Source organism: Arvicola amphibius, chromosome 5 (assembly GCF_903992535.2).
Source record: "Arvicola amphibius chromosome 5, mArvAmp1.2, whole genome shotgun sequence".
NCBI classification, from domain to species: domain Eukaryota; kingdom Metazoa; phylum Chordata; class Mammalia; order Rodentia; family Cricetidae; genus Arvicola; species Arvicola amphibius.
In genome coordinates, this window is record NC_052051.1 from 78,367,431 (window position 1) to 78,383,172 (window position 15,742).

At 34.7% G+C, this 15,742-nt stretch overlaps 1 protein-coding gene across 1 annotated transcript; it reads left to right on the forward strand.

The window, feature by feature from the left end:
- The first annotated feature begins 6,153 nt into the window (after nt 1–6,153).
- Nucleotides 6,154–6,696, forward strand: LOC119815697 (39S ribosomal protein L49, mitochondrial). The gene has a single exon (XM_038331966.1). It carries the CDS (start codon nt 6,154–6,156, stop codon nt 6,652–6,654), a length of 501 nt encoding a protein of 166 aa, XP_038187894.1. The 3' UTR covers nt 6,655–6,696.
- Nucleotides 6,697–15,742: the final 9,046 nt, after the last annotated feature.

Consider the following 15,742-nt stretch of genomic DNA (forward strand, 5'->3'; position numbering starts at 1 on the left):
TTAATAAATGCAAAGGTCTAAGAAAATATTTCTTGTTTTCACATTATAGAAATCTACTCAAGCTTGCTTTAATATATATACAAAATTATTTTTGAGAAAAATTTTGAGAAATTTACTGAATAATTTTGTACATGCTAGGTTCTAGGCTAAAACTTATATACATATATATATATATACATATATATATATGTAAAATATAGTCTCTGCCTCATGTTCTGATTCACTTTTAGATATTAAATGAGGTAATTTGTAGGGCCAGCTACAAATTCACAAGTGAACTGTTAAGTGACACACAACCAAATTGCTAAGTTTAAAACTAGTGTTCAGTCCTTACTTAAGTGAAACTATGAACACTGATGTTTAGGGATTGCAAAAGTCCTTTCTAACAAAAGCAAATCTGGGTCTGACTAGAAGCAAGATGCAAGACCTACCTCAAGGTGCAGGTGGCTGTCAGTGGTACTTATGTCAGCACAGACCATGCCAAATTAGTCACTGCTAATACTCAAGGTTTTGACTGAGATCAAAGACATACATCTTGTGACATGTATTTAAGAAATACCCCAAAGGCCTTTCTCCTATTTGTCACTTTGTATTATGCATTCTTCTTTGATTTTAGAACCATATTTAAATACAAAATGAAAGGTTTCTACAATCCCAATACCAGATACACAGCATCATTATCAAGCTCCTCAGTTTCTCTAAATTTATTTAGAATGCGAACTAATTGGGGATCAATTCCTAAAGCACAAGTAGTTCTCCAAAAATAAATAATGTGAAAAGAATGACACTATGTGATCAGAGGATATGCCATTCAACAAATACTTTTATCGTCTCTCCTGTACCAGGTACATTGTTGAGTGTTTATTCTCCAAGGCCCTAATTGATTTCCCCTCATGTTGAAATTCCTCAATGAGATACCAGTTCCTAGAATCTCCCTGCCTTTGGATAGCTGTATTGTGTAGAATGGCTCTGGCTAGGAAACAAGAAGAAGGCAGGACTCTCCCATTCTCATTAGTGAGAAACTGATGATATCTAGAGGAGAAGCTTTGCCATGCAAATGGGCAAAAATCTGCAAAATATTGCATAGAGTGCCTTCTGTAAACATGGAAGCTTATCTCAGTCAGCAGAGTAATAAAACAAGTACACAATAAGCAATACTCTGGCATTTATTATCTAATTATATCAACTATTTAGTAAGTAAATGAATAAAACAATGATTTCCTTCACCTGAAATCTAAACCAGAGGTTGCAGTAGGAAATTCCTGTACTAATTCATTCTTGCCTAGAATAATTCTGCTGTTTAATATGTCTTGTTCAAATAATTGCAATTCATGATACAGGTATGCCCCCTCCTGATCATGTATTTTCCTTTTATAATTCATTTTTTATTTATCACACAAGCTAATGTGATTCCATGATGTCATTTATCCATAGATATATCATTCTACAATTCATATGAACATCTATTGCCTTTCTCATTCTGTTTGGCAAACCCTTTCTCACATGCAAGTGGTTCTAATTCTTCATATAAATTTAATATTACTACATATGAACAACACACAGTGTTTCTTTTTCCCTCGTTCCCACTTATGTTTTTCTATCACCCCTACTCTACCTTCTTAGCCATCAGAAAGTGCTAATCAAAAGTCCGTTGAAATTCCAATCTACCCTAGTGAGAAGGGCAATTATATTCTCAAAAGCAGAGGAATGTTGGCCAGTGTGCCAGGAGGAAAAGAAAAACTAATCATTTCCAAAAAGTATATGCACTAATGCAGTAAAGCTGTTTCTAAAACTAAGAATAGATTCATCATGATTTATCATTTTTAAGTAATAGCTGAAAAATCCAATCCAAGACAGAGTAACCACCATTTCATTTTTTCAATTTTTATTATTCATTGGTAGTATCATACATGACTATGAAGTATTTAAATCAATCTCATGTCTTGTCCCATCTTTATTTTGAGTCCAGTTATGTTTCCTGTGTATTCCTGATGTGAGGCTCATCAACTACAGCATGGGCAACCTATCATGAGTCATACTACTAAAGACAGCTGAATCTCCTGCTCAAGAGGCTGTTAGTAGCCAATACCTCCACAGCTACAGGTGAGACCTCATGACTTCCTTCTTTCTTCATGTATGAGTGTTGACAGATTAATGTTGTACAGCTTTAGTGATCCAAGGTATGGGCAGCTAATAGTTCAAGAGTTCATAGGCCTCTAATGTCTAGAAGGTATTTCATAACAATCTTTTCTGATCACCACTCTTAGAATTTTTACTTGTACTCTTCCACGATATTCCCTGAGATTTGAGGAGTAGGAGAGGTGTGATGATTCATATTTTCTATTCACAAATGAATACCACACAACTAGATATTTTCTACACTTTGACCAGGTACAAGTCTTTGTATTAGCCACTCTTTCATAAAGAAGCTTCTCTGATAAGAGGTAAGAAGTGTGCTAGTCTATGAGTGGTGTAGGAGGTCCTTCTGTCTCTGTGTTGCTTTTCTTGGTTAATGAATAAAGACACTGCCTTGGCATATTGATAGAACAGAACTTAGGTTGGCAGGGAGACAGAACTGAATGTTGGGAGAAAAAAGGGCAGAGTCAGGGAGACGTCATGGGTCTGCCGCCAGAGATAGATGTGCCTTGCCAGTAAGCCACTGCCACGTGGCAATACACAGATTAATAGAAATGGGTTAAATTAATATCTAAGACTTAGCAAGTAAGAAGCTAGAACTATTGGGCCAAGCAGTGATGTAATTAATACAGTTTCTGTGTGGTTATTTAGGGGCTAAGCTAGCTGGGCAGCCGGGATGAACAAGCAGGCCCTCCTCCTATATATGAAAACAAGAATAATTGCATAGAAGACAGCTTGGCTCTATGTTCTTTTAGGGAAATGGCAGTAGTAAAGCCTATGATTGCCCTAGCCATGTTCTTAACCAACTTTACAGTAACAAGCATGATTTCTCTCCAGTGGGGTATGTCTGTTCTAGCCCTCTTTCTGTTTTCTGTGATAAAATACTCTGGTCAAAAAGTTACTTGAGAAGGAAAATTTGTGTTTGTCAATATATTTCCACGTCAGAGTTTTTCATTAAGGGAACTCAAACAAGAAATTTAAGTAAAAAACTATTAAGAAATTGGTGCTTATTTGTTCATTTATGGTGCCTGCTTAGCTATCTTCCAGTGTCCATCCACTGTGGACTGAACCATTCTTCACCAATTAACAATCAAGATCTCCCATAGGTATGCACAGAGGCCATTCTAGTCTGGCACAAATGAGAATCTCCTGTCAGGCGACTCCAGATAACATCAAGGTGACAAATAAAGCTAACAGTGAAAAGGATGTATGTCTGGTTAGAAAGATGTTGGCTATCCTTATAACATCAAAGACATCATTGCACCAATAGGTATGTGATGTCATGCTGTCTTGTCCCATTATTTTCAATCATAAATTTCACATATGTGTAAGTCTCTTGTTGACCTTTCTCCCAAAGAAGACTGAAAAGTGTATTTCAGCACTATTGAAGGTAGACACAGAGAGGAAACCTCCCAGTTCTATCACTTTCAAGTCCCCATGTACTATAATAAAAGTCTGTCATGTCTTGTGCAATTATTTTCTGCCATCAAGTTCTAGTAAGCAACAAAGAGCAATGAAAGGAAATTGTACTATCTGAGGAGTCACTGAGAAGCCCTAGCTAACATTTTCAATACACCAAAGCTCATATATAGCTCTAGGCGTTTTTGCTTGATAACTTGTGGCACGTATGAACATCTTACAATTTTCTACACCCATTATCTATTCACAATCCTTTTAGTCAAAGAGCAAGTAGCTACTATCTCCCTTTGGGTTTGCTGTGGTTGTCTCATTTCCTGGTTCTTTTCAACTGAGATAATTGAGCTATAACTGTAGACATGTTAGGTGTCATGATTCAATAACAAAGTCAGCAGCAATTTATTATTCAAATTTTATCTTGCTGTTTAAAATTTTTGTCATTTAGATGCAGAAATTTTTAAAATGAAATAGAAGTCCATGGTCCAGATATTACGAAAATGATGAGATGATTGACATGACTCAAATACAAATAGCCTTATTTAATAACTCTTTTTATTATTCATTTTCCTGTTTCTGGCCCTCTCTACAAAGTAAATGTAACACACATCAACATACCATTAAATGAACACAAATATTCACACTCCTCACAATCACTTAAGGCAAGGCCAGAATATGCCATCTCTGCTCTGAATACTGCATTAAAATTTTAAAATAAAGAAGAATTAAGATAGTTTTTGGAATGTATTTGAATTGATATCTGAACATATTAAGGCATACAAGCTGATGATTTTTTTAAATGGCATTCAGTCAATGCATATAGAACAATAAAATTTGAAAAATCTCTATCTTGCAGGTCAGTCAATATAGTTATTGATTTAGGCAACAAAATCAGTTGGCTCTAGACCTACATGTAAGAATTTATAGATAGGGATTTCTCTTCGGACCCCAATGATAACTTAAGCACCATTCACACAGCATTTTTCTGGTATACTAACAGTGTTTATTAACCAGAACTTTCTATAGGGCATTCAAGCTGCTAATTTCTACTTGATATAAACATACTGTGGTACATATAATGAACTTAAAAAAGAACTAAAAAATCTAATTTCCAAAGTAGGAGGGCTACTGAATGCATGATTGAGGTCACCATCTGATCTACTTAAGTATATAATTACTTAATGGAAAATCAATGTATGGATGGAAAATATATTAGTTTTATCATAAAGCACAGGTGGTTGTCAAACTGTTACCCACTCTATAACTCAGGCTATGTTGATTAAATACAGGGGAACATTTAATGGTTTGGTACTTACTTGGAGAAGGAATTGAAAATTGTCTCACCATGGGTATGCTTAAAATAGTGTCTATTTTCTAGATACAAATCTTTGGAAGAGTGTATGTGCCAAAATTACCTTAACAATGACACCTTTTTCAAATTCCTTTTTATTAATATACCATGTATATTTTATTACTTTATTGTTGTTCTTTATAGAGGTCCCACTTAGCAAACTATTGTAAAGAAAATCATTTGTTGCTCTTGCCTTCTCATGGTTATATTCATTAGAACTTTTATATGAACACATGAAGATTTTGGATTATATTTCAAAGACTGTGAATTTTTAGGACCTATATGCCTGAGTTTCCATGTGATTTAAACCACCAGTGATAGCTTTTAGCTTCTAGTTTTAGCTAGTGATTTAACTTAAAGGGATAGTCTAGTTTTTTTTTCTATTGCTTTGATAAAAATACTACCAAAAGTAACTTGGGAGAAAAGGGCTTATTTCATCTTACACTTCCAGGTACCAGATCATCCCTGAGGGAAATTGGGGGCAAGAAACTCCAAACAAGGCAGGAACCTGCATGCAGGAACTGAGCAGCAAGCCAAAGAGGAGTGTTGCTTACTGGATTGCTCCCTATGGCTTGCTCAGCATGCTTTTTTATACAACCCAGGACTATAAGCCCAGAAGTGACACTAGCTCCAGTGAGCTGGGCCTTCCAACAGCAATCATTAATCAAGAAAATGCTTTACAGTTTTGCTTACAGGCCAATCTGATGGACACATTTTCAAATGAGGTTTCCTCTTCCAGATAATGCCAGCTTTTGTGTCAAGTTAGCAGAAATACTAAGCAGTACAAATGACATATTGGGAAAATTCTACGACTCTGCACTGTACACATATTGAATTCTCTTTTCCTAAAAAACAGACAGTATTATATAGTTTATAGGTTTGTCATTGTCATTTTTTTCTCAAAAATGTCAATTTATGAATTAGATTTATGGTTACAATCTAAGAAAGACCATATATCCATATGTTAGTATGGTCTTTTAAAATTTCTATTAGTATTTGTGTTCTGATCAGGCAAAAAAATGTATTTATTATCTATATAAATTTTACACTGGATAACAGTATCAAATTTGCTGCAGTTGTTTACACAAAATATGTATATGAAATATACTTTCATTGCATTCAACATTGGATTAAAGAATGCTAATAGTTTAAAACCAATGTAGAAAAAAAGGCATTTTATGAAAAGCCATTATGCTTATATGATAATATGCCCTTAAGAAAATGAAATAGCACGCGCAGTGAGTCAATCAAAGATGGCTGTGACTGTCTTCCGACCCGCTCTGCGAGACTGGGGGTATTGCCTCCGGTGGCGCTACACGCTTCGGCAACTGAGCCAAACCCAGGAGCCTCCTGATAACCCCAGCTTTGTGGAGTCTGTGGATGAATACCAGTTTGTGGAGCACCTGTTCCCCCCTACCAAAATCCCAGAGCCACCAAAGCATAAACATTATCCCACTCCCAGTGGCTGGCAGCCTCCAAGAGATCCTCTTCCCAACTTGCCCTACTTTGTTCGACGATCCAGGATGCATAACATCCCTGTCTACAAGGACATTACACATGGCAACCGACAGATGACCGTGATCCGTAAGGTGGAGGGGAACATCTGGGCTCTACAGAAGGACGTGGAAGAGTTTCTGAGCCCACAGCTGGGAAGAACACCCATCACCCAGGTTAATGAGGTGACAGGGACTCTTCGAATCAAGGGCTACTTTGATGAGCAGCTTAAAGCCTGGCTTCTTGAGAAAGGCTTCTGAGATATGATGATCAGCCCCATGGCAGTTCCTCCACAGACAGGCATTCAGAGAGGAAGTCGATTTGGAGTCTCTGGAATGGGATTCAAAAGTACCTAAAGAGCTTTGAGATCATCCTTGCTTTCATAAAGAGGAAAAAGACCTGGGTGTTTAAGTGTCCACTTGGGGAGAGCTATTCAATTGTGGGAGCCACAAGACAGTCAAGCTAGCAAGAGAGACATTAACTGCTGTCTCTTTAAACACTGTGGTGAATTTCTTAGGTGAGCCATTCTGGAAATCAGCCACCCAACCCTGTTCTGGGACTTCACAGGACAGACCCGTTAGGGACATGCATCCTTGATTTTCTAGTCTTGGTAGCAAATGTGGGAAACATACACAGACAACACAGACAGTGGACATGGACTGCAATGGACAAGACGGACAAAAGGGCATCTTAGGTTCTGAGTGTGTATAATAGGGTTGGGGACATCACCCTGCTGTCCTGGAATCAGCTATATAGAAATTTGAAGACAAAAAAAAAAGAAAATGAAATAGCACATCACGATATAAGTTCTTTCATAAATTTAGTTGGAGAGACATATTTAATTTATAATTATAAAATTATATACTAATTTCTTCAACATAATATGAAGACATTTCTGCTGATTAACAAAACCTCAAACATTTGAACAATAAGTAGATACACTTACAATAAAAACTTGTCTTTAAGTGTCTTTAATACATTGAGTGATTTTAAAGGGAAAAGTTTGCATGGTAATAATGACCCTGCAACACAAATGAAATTTCAAACAAAAGATCAGATCTGCCTTTATTATAATGATAATGCCCTGAAGGGTATCTTTGGTGATTTGAACACACTAAAAATTACTTCATTTAAGACAATCAACTATTATTAATAAACCTATAAAATATTACATTACCCTGCAGAGTTTTATTTCCAAAGAGGGTAGTAGTTTTGGTAATACCTGTCAAATACCTTGAAATTTAGTGTACCCCTGCTGGGCTGTGGTGGCACATACCTTTAATCCCAACACTTGGGAGGCAGAGGCAGGTGTATCCCTGTAAATTCAAAGCCAGCCTGGTTTACAAGAGCTAGTTCCAAGACAGCTAGGACTGTTACACAGGAAACCCTGCCTCGAAAAAACAACAAACAAACAAAAATTAGTGTACCCCATTGAAACTGCAGTGTTAACAATATGGATTCATTGCTATCAAAATAATTGAAAATGTGTACATAGTAGCATAATCATTATATTATATCTAAGATCTCAAGAAAAGGGCAAGCTATGTTCTAGAACATATTTTTACATCTCACACAGTCCAAAAACATAAAGGTCATGCTTTGTAAAAATCAATTTCTCATCAAGGAAACTGCTCTTGATATATTGTGTAAGTGTGAAGGGGAATATTGCAATGCTATATGATTATAAACTACTGTCTTATGAATGACAAATTTATCTAACTTTCATTTTTTACAGTAAATACGTATGTATGAGTATATAAAGACAAATAATCACTGTGGGATAAGATTTTGTGATCTTCCTTGCATATTAAAAATATTACTCATGAAAACTAATTATGGATTTAAAAAACAAAGCTCTGTATAAGTATTTGAAAGTAAATGTAAGTGAAATAGGTTTTAGAATCATATCCTTATGAAAAGTAGGGGCTGAGATGTACTTCAGTAGCAGAATACTTGCCTATCATATGTAAGTCCTGGATGAAATCTATAGCACTAAAAAGAATCAAATAAATATCAAAAATCATGCCTATACCCTTCCAAACTTGAAAGAAACACTTGATAGTCTACGAGGTGCATACTAATTATCTATACTATGATAAACAGACAGCATCAATCCATTATCTCTTTGGAGAATCTCTACTTGCAAGCACGTCCACAAACATTTAGAGGCAATACTGAATTATTTTTCTCTTCTTGCTTTTGATGTCACATTACCACATACTGATTGAATTGAGATAATTTATTCAGGGTCTTTAATATTACAATGTTATTTAGCTGAAAAATAATAGTGATAATATCTAATTTATAGAATAGTGTAAGGTAAATGAGAAAATGAACCACTGATTCTGGTTCATAACAGTGAATATTTAAATCTCTACAAAAGCGTGTTCTGTGTATACATGAGTCCTCAATTAAAACTAAAAGAAAACCTCAAACATATTTAGACTCTCATACTAAAGTGAAGATTCTAAGCAACCCTTGAAGTCTCATATAGTTTTCATCAAAACTTTCTTAATTATTCAGATTTTAGGGAAAATCTTCCCAAAATGATCATCAGAGAGTAGGTAGGCTTCTTTTGGGCCACCAACCAGCTCCCAAGTCATGACACAAAGACATTTATTGGAGAACAGCTTTAACAAAAATACCACTTACCAGGGGAAAGAGTATGGGAATTAGAAAATACGTAAAGAGAAGAAAGAAGTGAGTGAAAATAATAAAATAGAAAACATAGGACAGTCCTGGGTGGGAGCTCCAGTGGATACAGAAATAGCCTGCATTTAATTTCCATTTGTTTAACCCTGACCCCAAAAAGTAGGAGTAAAATAAAAACCTGCATTAACATGATACAAGGAAGTAAACAGACCACTTGAAGGTTACAGGCTACATTCTTAGTTAAACATTCTGTTGCTAGAATAACTCAGGTCATGCTCACACCCTTGACCAAAATATTCCATAGGCAAACAGCTCCCTGGGAGGAACCCATTGTTATCTCCTTAAAAGAGTAGTAACTTAGTTGGATCCTGAGACTTTTGTTTTGGGTAAAAACATATCTACTTCTCTATTCCTGAAATACAAGGCCTACTTAATCATTAAAATTACCTCTAAAGAGAAGTGTAATGGTTTCATTCTCTTTATGCTTAAGGACAATTGTATCAGTGTTTAAGCAAAAACAGTACAATTTAGGTGCAAATCCTGGCAGCCTAAAGAAGGAGATAGCAAAAAGTCACACCTTTTAAATGTGGCATGTACCAGAAATAAGAACTTAAATTTAGAAAAGAAACAAAGCATACTCCCAAAAATGGGAGTGGGCCAGCAAGCTGAGAGAAGATCCCCCAAAGCCACCTCAAAGCTCAGAGTTATAGAAATTAGAAAATATATCCAATATAAAAATTAAGGAACTAACTAGGAAAGAAGAGGGAGTTGATCTAATGTCAATTCAGATTTATGTCTAGATTTCTTCTTAGTGTTTAAGTCTATCACATCAGTGCAAACCAGAGTGGACACAAACTTCAGGGAACTTCTGAAAAACTTGAATTTCATCTTAGAATTTTTACTTGTGTCTTTAAAGTGGTATTTTGTCAAAAATGTAAATAAGTAGTTAATCTCAGGCACCTATGAAGGGTATATAATTGGTTTTATCCAATCTTTTAGCTGAGTTTATAAAAGTGAACAAATTAAGACCAAGGAAGAATGTGTTTAATAATTATGATGAGTATGATTTGTAAAGGATTGATCAAAACACCTCTTTCTGTAATACGTTATAATATACCCATATGGACACATATGACTTTACCCTAGTTATCTTTATAGCTAAGGTTTAGAATTTAAGTTGACCTAATTCTTGTTAAGAGGTTCAACGTGTACATATGAATATTCAATGGAATAAAGTGCAATTGAAAATAACCTCATATTGCAAATATGAACATTTTTGATATATTTATATCCATGAAGCAATTTGGTTTTAGTTCATTATTTATAATTGCAATAAAATATCTGGTCTTTTCTTGCCTGAATTCTCTAGTGGTAAATGTACTTCTATTAAATATCAAATAATTTGATGTCACAGTATTATTTCATAATGTTTTAGTGCAAGATTCAAATATTTTGAGAAAAGGATAAGATCCTAATAAGATTTTCAAATTTTGTGAACTAAGCTAAAACTGCAGTCTCATGTCAGGATAATAGCTTTATAGATAGAGGATAGAGGGAGAGAGAAAGAGAGACACACACAGAGAGAGAGCAAGAGAGAGATAGAAGAGAGATAGCGAGAGGAGAGAGAGAGAGAGAGAGAGAGAGAGAGAGAGAGAGAGAGAGAGGATGTTCCTATTTAGGTACTCTTACAAATCCCATTAGACTGTGAACAATCTATACACTAGATAAATCCATTAGAAGAGCACTTTGACCATTTTACAGAGATAGGGGTATTATCATTTTCTTCTTCTGAATGGAGAAATAAGTTTGCTAATATTAAAAGTAACTTGATCATGAGATTTTGTAAGAAACTATAATGTCTGGCTTAGAGCCAGTCATTTCCTGAATCTCAGCTTGCCTAAGATTTCCCAACAACAGAATATGCATTATCCCCTTGGGCTCCTTACCTTGCTGAATATTCAAGAACTCCAGGGAACAGCAACAACAGCAAAACATACATGAATACAATAACCACTTTCTCCATTTTTACAACTGCATCTTTCTTGAAACCCCAGCCCATTTCTAGTCACGCGCAATTCATGCTTCTACACTAAGCTCTTTGATCCTTTCTTTCTGTGTCATTCTATAGGGACCAGAGTTAATCCTCTTTGATTATTCATAATTCCTCTAGACTGCAGTATACAATACCATGCATTATACTTATGAATATTGCTCAAATACTCTGTAGAAAAAAATTGGGAAATCAGATACTGTCTCTAAATTGTACACCACTGACTCCACAGCTCTTAACAGGTTTTGTTTTTGTTTTTGTTTTCTTTTTTTCTAACTAAACTGTCTATGAACCACAAGAATGGTCAGCATGACACAATAACCCTAAGAGTTCAGTGTTTTCACCCATACCTCAGTGGTAACCAACAGTTCTCTAATTGAAATTAAGGCCTGCTCAACAAGTGGGACATTATGCCTGGTACTTAAACTAGCTAACCACTCATTTCTAGTGAAACAATGGTTATTGGAGGAAAATCCACAATGACTAATTTACTAACTCGGAATAATTCCTAACATCAATATATACAGCCAATGGAGACCATTACAAAAACCCACAACCAATCCAAATGAACAACTGTGGAGCCTAGTCTTAGAGGATCCATCTACAAAACACTCCTGTACCTACTAACACTCAGGGAGCATTGCCAAAAGGGATGGAATAACTGCTGAGAGCCAAAGGACCAGGCAGTTTGTTCTGAGGTTATGTTTCCTACTAATATCAGAAACTACACCATGAAGTCTCAGTAAATGACTGCCTGAATATGAGCTGGACAAGAATAGTAATGTTAGGCATGTTAAAATGGATGGGGAAAATCCATCAAGACCTTAATCCTACATACAAACACTATAAGCAATTGAAGAAAGCTAGAAAGCCACCTCTCCAGGAGGCCTCTCCCAGGAAAGAGCACATCAACTGGCTGCCCAGGGCAGTCAGTTACTTCTGAAAACATGAAACCATACTTACAAGGAACATATGGACTGAATCGGTAATACACACACACACACACACACACACACAATAACAATGAAAAATCCATGAAATTGAAGGAGAGCAGGAAGAGTTTGAAGGGAAGAAAGGGAGGGGAATGGTAATTATAATATCAAAAAATGAAAAGCACAATGCTTTCTATATGTATTGATAGATAAACCCAGGTTCTTGTAAAAGGACTACAACTAAATAACATTCATGGTTCACTGTAAAGTATATCAATAAATATTTGCTAATTTATTCCATAACTAGTCTTTAATGTTCATGGTTAATGACTTGTGTCTTGTTCACCTTTTTAAATCTCCTAAAGCATACAACTATTTTTTTTTTGTTATTATGGTTTTTCAAACAGGGTTTCTCTGTAGCTTTGGAGCCTGTCCTTAAACTAGCTCTTGTAGATCAGGCTGACTTAGAACGACAACTGACTCTTGATAGAAACAGTCAAAACAAAAAACTGAATTGAACACTAGACACTAAATATTACATACAATAAATTATGTACAGGAATGAATAAACCTTAGAATGATATATGTAAGAAAACATAACTGACCAGATATGATTTTTGAAGAGCACAGAATTTAAGTTTTTAATAATGATTTCCATATAAAGTAAAACAATACATATATGAAATAACACTTTCCCTGCATTTCATATAAAAAAGTTTAAAGTATGGTAATCAATGCAAAAGTATGTTTAGTTTATAATCACAAGACTATTATGATCATATTAAGACTAATATGACTATTAACTATTAAGTTAATGTTAAAAGTATCTGTCTTGAGCATTGAAAATGTTCATTCATATGTTTTCAAAGACTTAAAAAATGCTTGTGGAAGCAACAGTTTCTATTTACAGGGAAAACATAGTACATGTCTGCTGAATTAGAAGTCCTCCATTTTAAACAATAAATGAAAGCAATAATACATAAAATACTGATGTTTGCATATGAATTTTTAACCCAAAAATCAAAAATTATTTTTATCTGCCTTTGTTGTTGTTTTACTTTTTGTTTTCTCATTAAGATAAAAGTTAAATTCTCGTAGTCACTAGTTACTTTGGGGGACTTACCTGTTATAATTACTTGAATCCAAATGCTTTGTTTACAAAATGACTTCTATAAGTGCTATTTGCTTAGAATTAGCTCCGAATATCATTGGAGGATTTGAAGGGACCCTGTCTTCTAAACTCGACTCTTTAGTTCTGGGAGTTGTATCTACAATTCCCATCATATTCTTTTGGTGTTTTTTGAAACTGCTCCTTTGGTGCACCTAACCTTACCAAAAAAAAAAAAAAAAAAAAAAAAAAAAAAAAAAAAAAAAAAAAAAAAAAAGACATAAAATATCCTAAGAACTTGTATCTAACAAGATTTCAGGTCTAATTCCAGCCACCAAGGGGGTTATGATAAGCCTCACATAAAAAGTTCATTTCCACGACTCTTTCATCCAACCCCAACCTGGGAACCCTCTGGTGACTTTTTCCCCATCTATTCACTTCACAGCATCGGACCCATCACTAATCGTAATATAGGATTTTTCTTAGAAGTTTGAGCAGCTTTAAAGTTTGCTGTAGCTCAGCATATACCATACCCTTAGCTCTATAGGATGACAGGATAAAGGGCTACTTTGCTCTACACACTCTAAGAATTAATTGATCCAACTCTAAATAGTCATTCTAAGCAGAAAGTATACATTCATGACATTCCCTTGAAATATATGATTTCAAGGATGCTTTGAGCTCTCTGTGATGGGAGAATCATCATATCTTTAGAGTGGTGAATTTTTCCTGTCATTTATATCAGAGTACCTCAAATCTAGGTAAGATCATTAACACTTAAGTTTTAACTTTTTATTTAATGAGAATATAACAAATTGTATGCAGTTGTGTCTCAGTGCATAATTAGAAGTAATTGATAGCTTAAGTTTTAAACCACACTGAATATAAAAGAGAGCAGAAGGCAAGAAATTCTATATTTTATTCATCACATATATAAATAAATACATCTTTATGTAGATTGTATATGATAGGTATAAGTAGACCTCGTCAGTAAATTGCGAGATGAAAATATTTTAAATTATGAAGGGAGTAAGAATTAGAAAGTGGTTTATTCATCCACATACTCTCTTGGTGTAGTGTTTGGTTAAATGAGTGCATTGCATCTCTAAAAGCCTGTCATATTTTACTACAATCATAGAACTGAGACAGAGACAACTAAATCAAAAGAGAACTTACTCAGAGGAGAGCTAATGATCAGCAAAACAATAAATACTAAAGGGAGTTCATATGGAAGATTAAACCATCATGAACAAGGCTGGAGTTGAGAGGACTTTTTAGTATGGAGAATGTTTTATATTTTGGATTGTAAACCAACCTTTAACCACTGAACCATCTCTCCAGACCTGTATGGAGAATTTCTAACACTGATGTTTGCCTGTTTATTATAACTGCAGAATTCGTTGCGAGGTAAAGATAAGCAAATGCAGCTGGAATTTTACTTTGTTTAGTGTTTTTTTCTTTACTTACAATTTCCCAAAGGAGTACTTGAAATATCTTTAGACACCAAGAAGAGTGAGCAGTGTTCTGAGAAAAGGGTTTGATGCTCTAAAAAGAGAGATGAAGCAAATATAACACATGGGTGTTTATTTCGATGCATGTTAAAATATGAGAGAAACAAGAACTTACCAATCAGGGCAGATGTTTTCTGTAGAATTCAGAAACCCAGAAAAAAATATTAATGAATACTAGTAGAACTTTGCCTAAATGAAAGTAAGTCATAAAAACCATAAGAACAGGTAAAGAGTCTAAAGAAATTATTATAAATAAGGGCAAATGAGAACAAAATAACAGTGATGATTCATTAAATATCCAAATCTCTCAGTGGAGAGAAACAAAATATATGCACTCCTTAAAAATTGTGCAAACCAAGACTTTCCTTCCAAATTCATATCAGCAGGATTTTTTTCTTAGCCAAATGGAATAAAATTGTTTACCCTGTTCAGGTTACGTGCTAAAAATGGCATTCAGAAAAAACACAAGTATTTCTGGAAAGAAAAATATTGTGTTTGTGTTTGTGGGTCTTTGTGTGTGTGTGTTCTAGTGAATGGACAAAAGAAAGGAAGAAAGAGAGAGAGAAAGAAAGAGAGAGGAAGAAGAAGGAAGGAAGGCATGAAGGAAGAAAGAAAAGCTGTGAATTATAACATAAATTCTCTTAATAATTTGCCTTTAACTGACTGGTCAGATTTTTAACAGTGCTTAGTCTTGTTGAAGACATTGTAATGACCAAACATTGTTGAGCAAACTCAGCTAACAGGCTAAGCTATGAGATAAGTGGTATATCTTACTGTTGAGTTGTATACTCAGTTAGAATATCACTAAAAAATGGACAATTTTCCTTTATTATCTAATTTAAGGGTTTGGTGAAATAATTCATAAATTTATAAAATACAACAGTACACATAAATAGTTGTTTCTATAAAATATTTCACCAGTTTGAAAACATTTAAGTAGTGATATTTTTAAAAAATATTTTTCAGATGAGGTTGGTAAAGATTGTTAAATTGTGAGAATATAAATGGACTCTGATCTCATACTATACTAGAAAGGGCTCTAAATTCAAGATTTATCCAAAATTAAAATGGGGGATGGGAGAGGAAAGGAAAGGA

Coding starts and splice junctions, on each gene's coding strand:
- LOC119815697 (XM_038331966.1), top strand. CDS start 6,154: ATGGCTGTGACTGTCTTCCGACCCGCTCTGCGAGACTGGGGGTATTGC.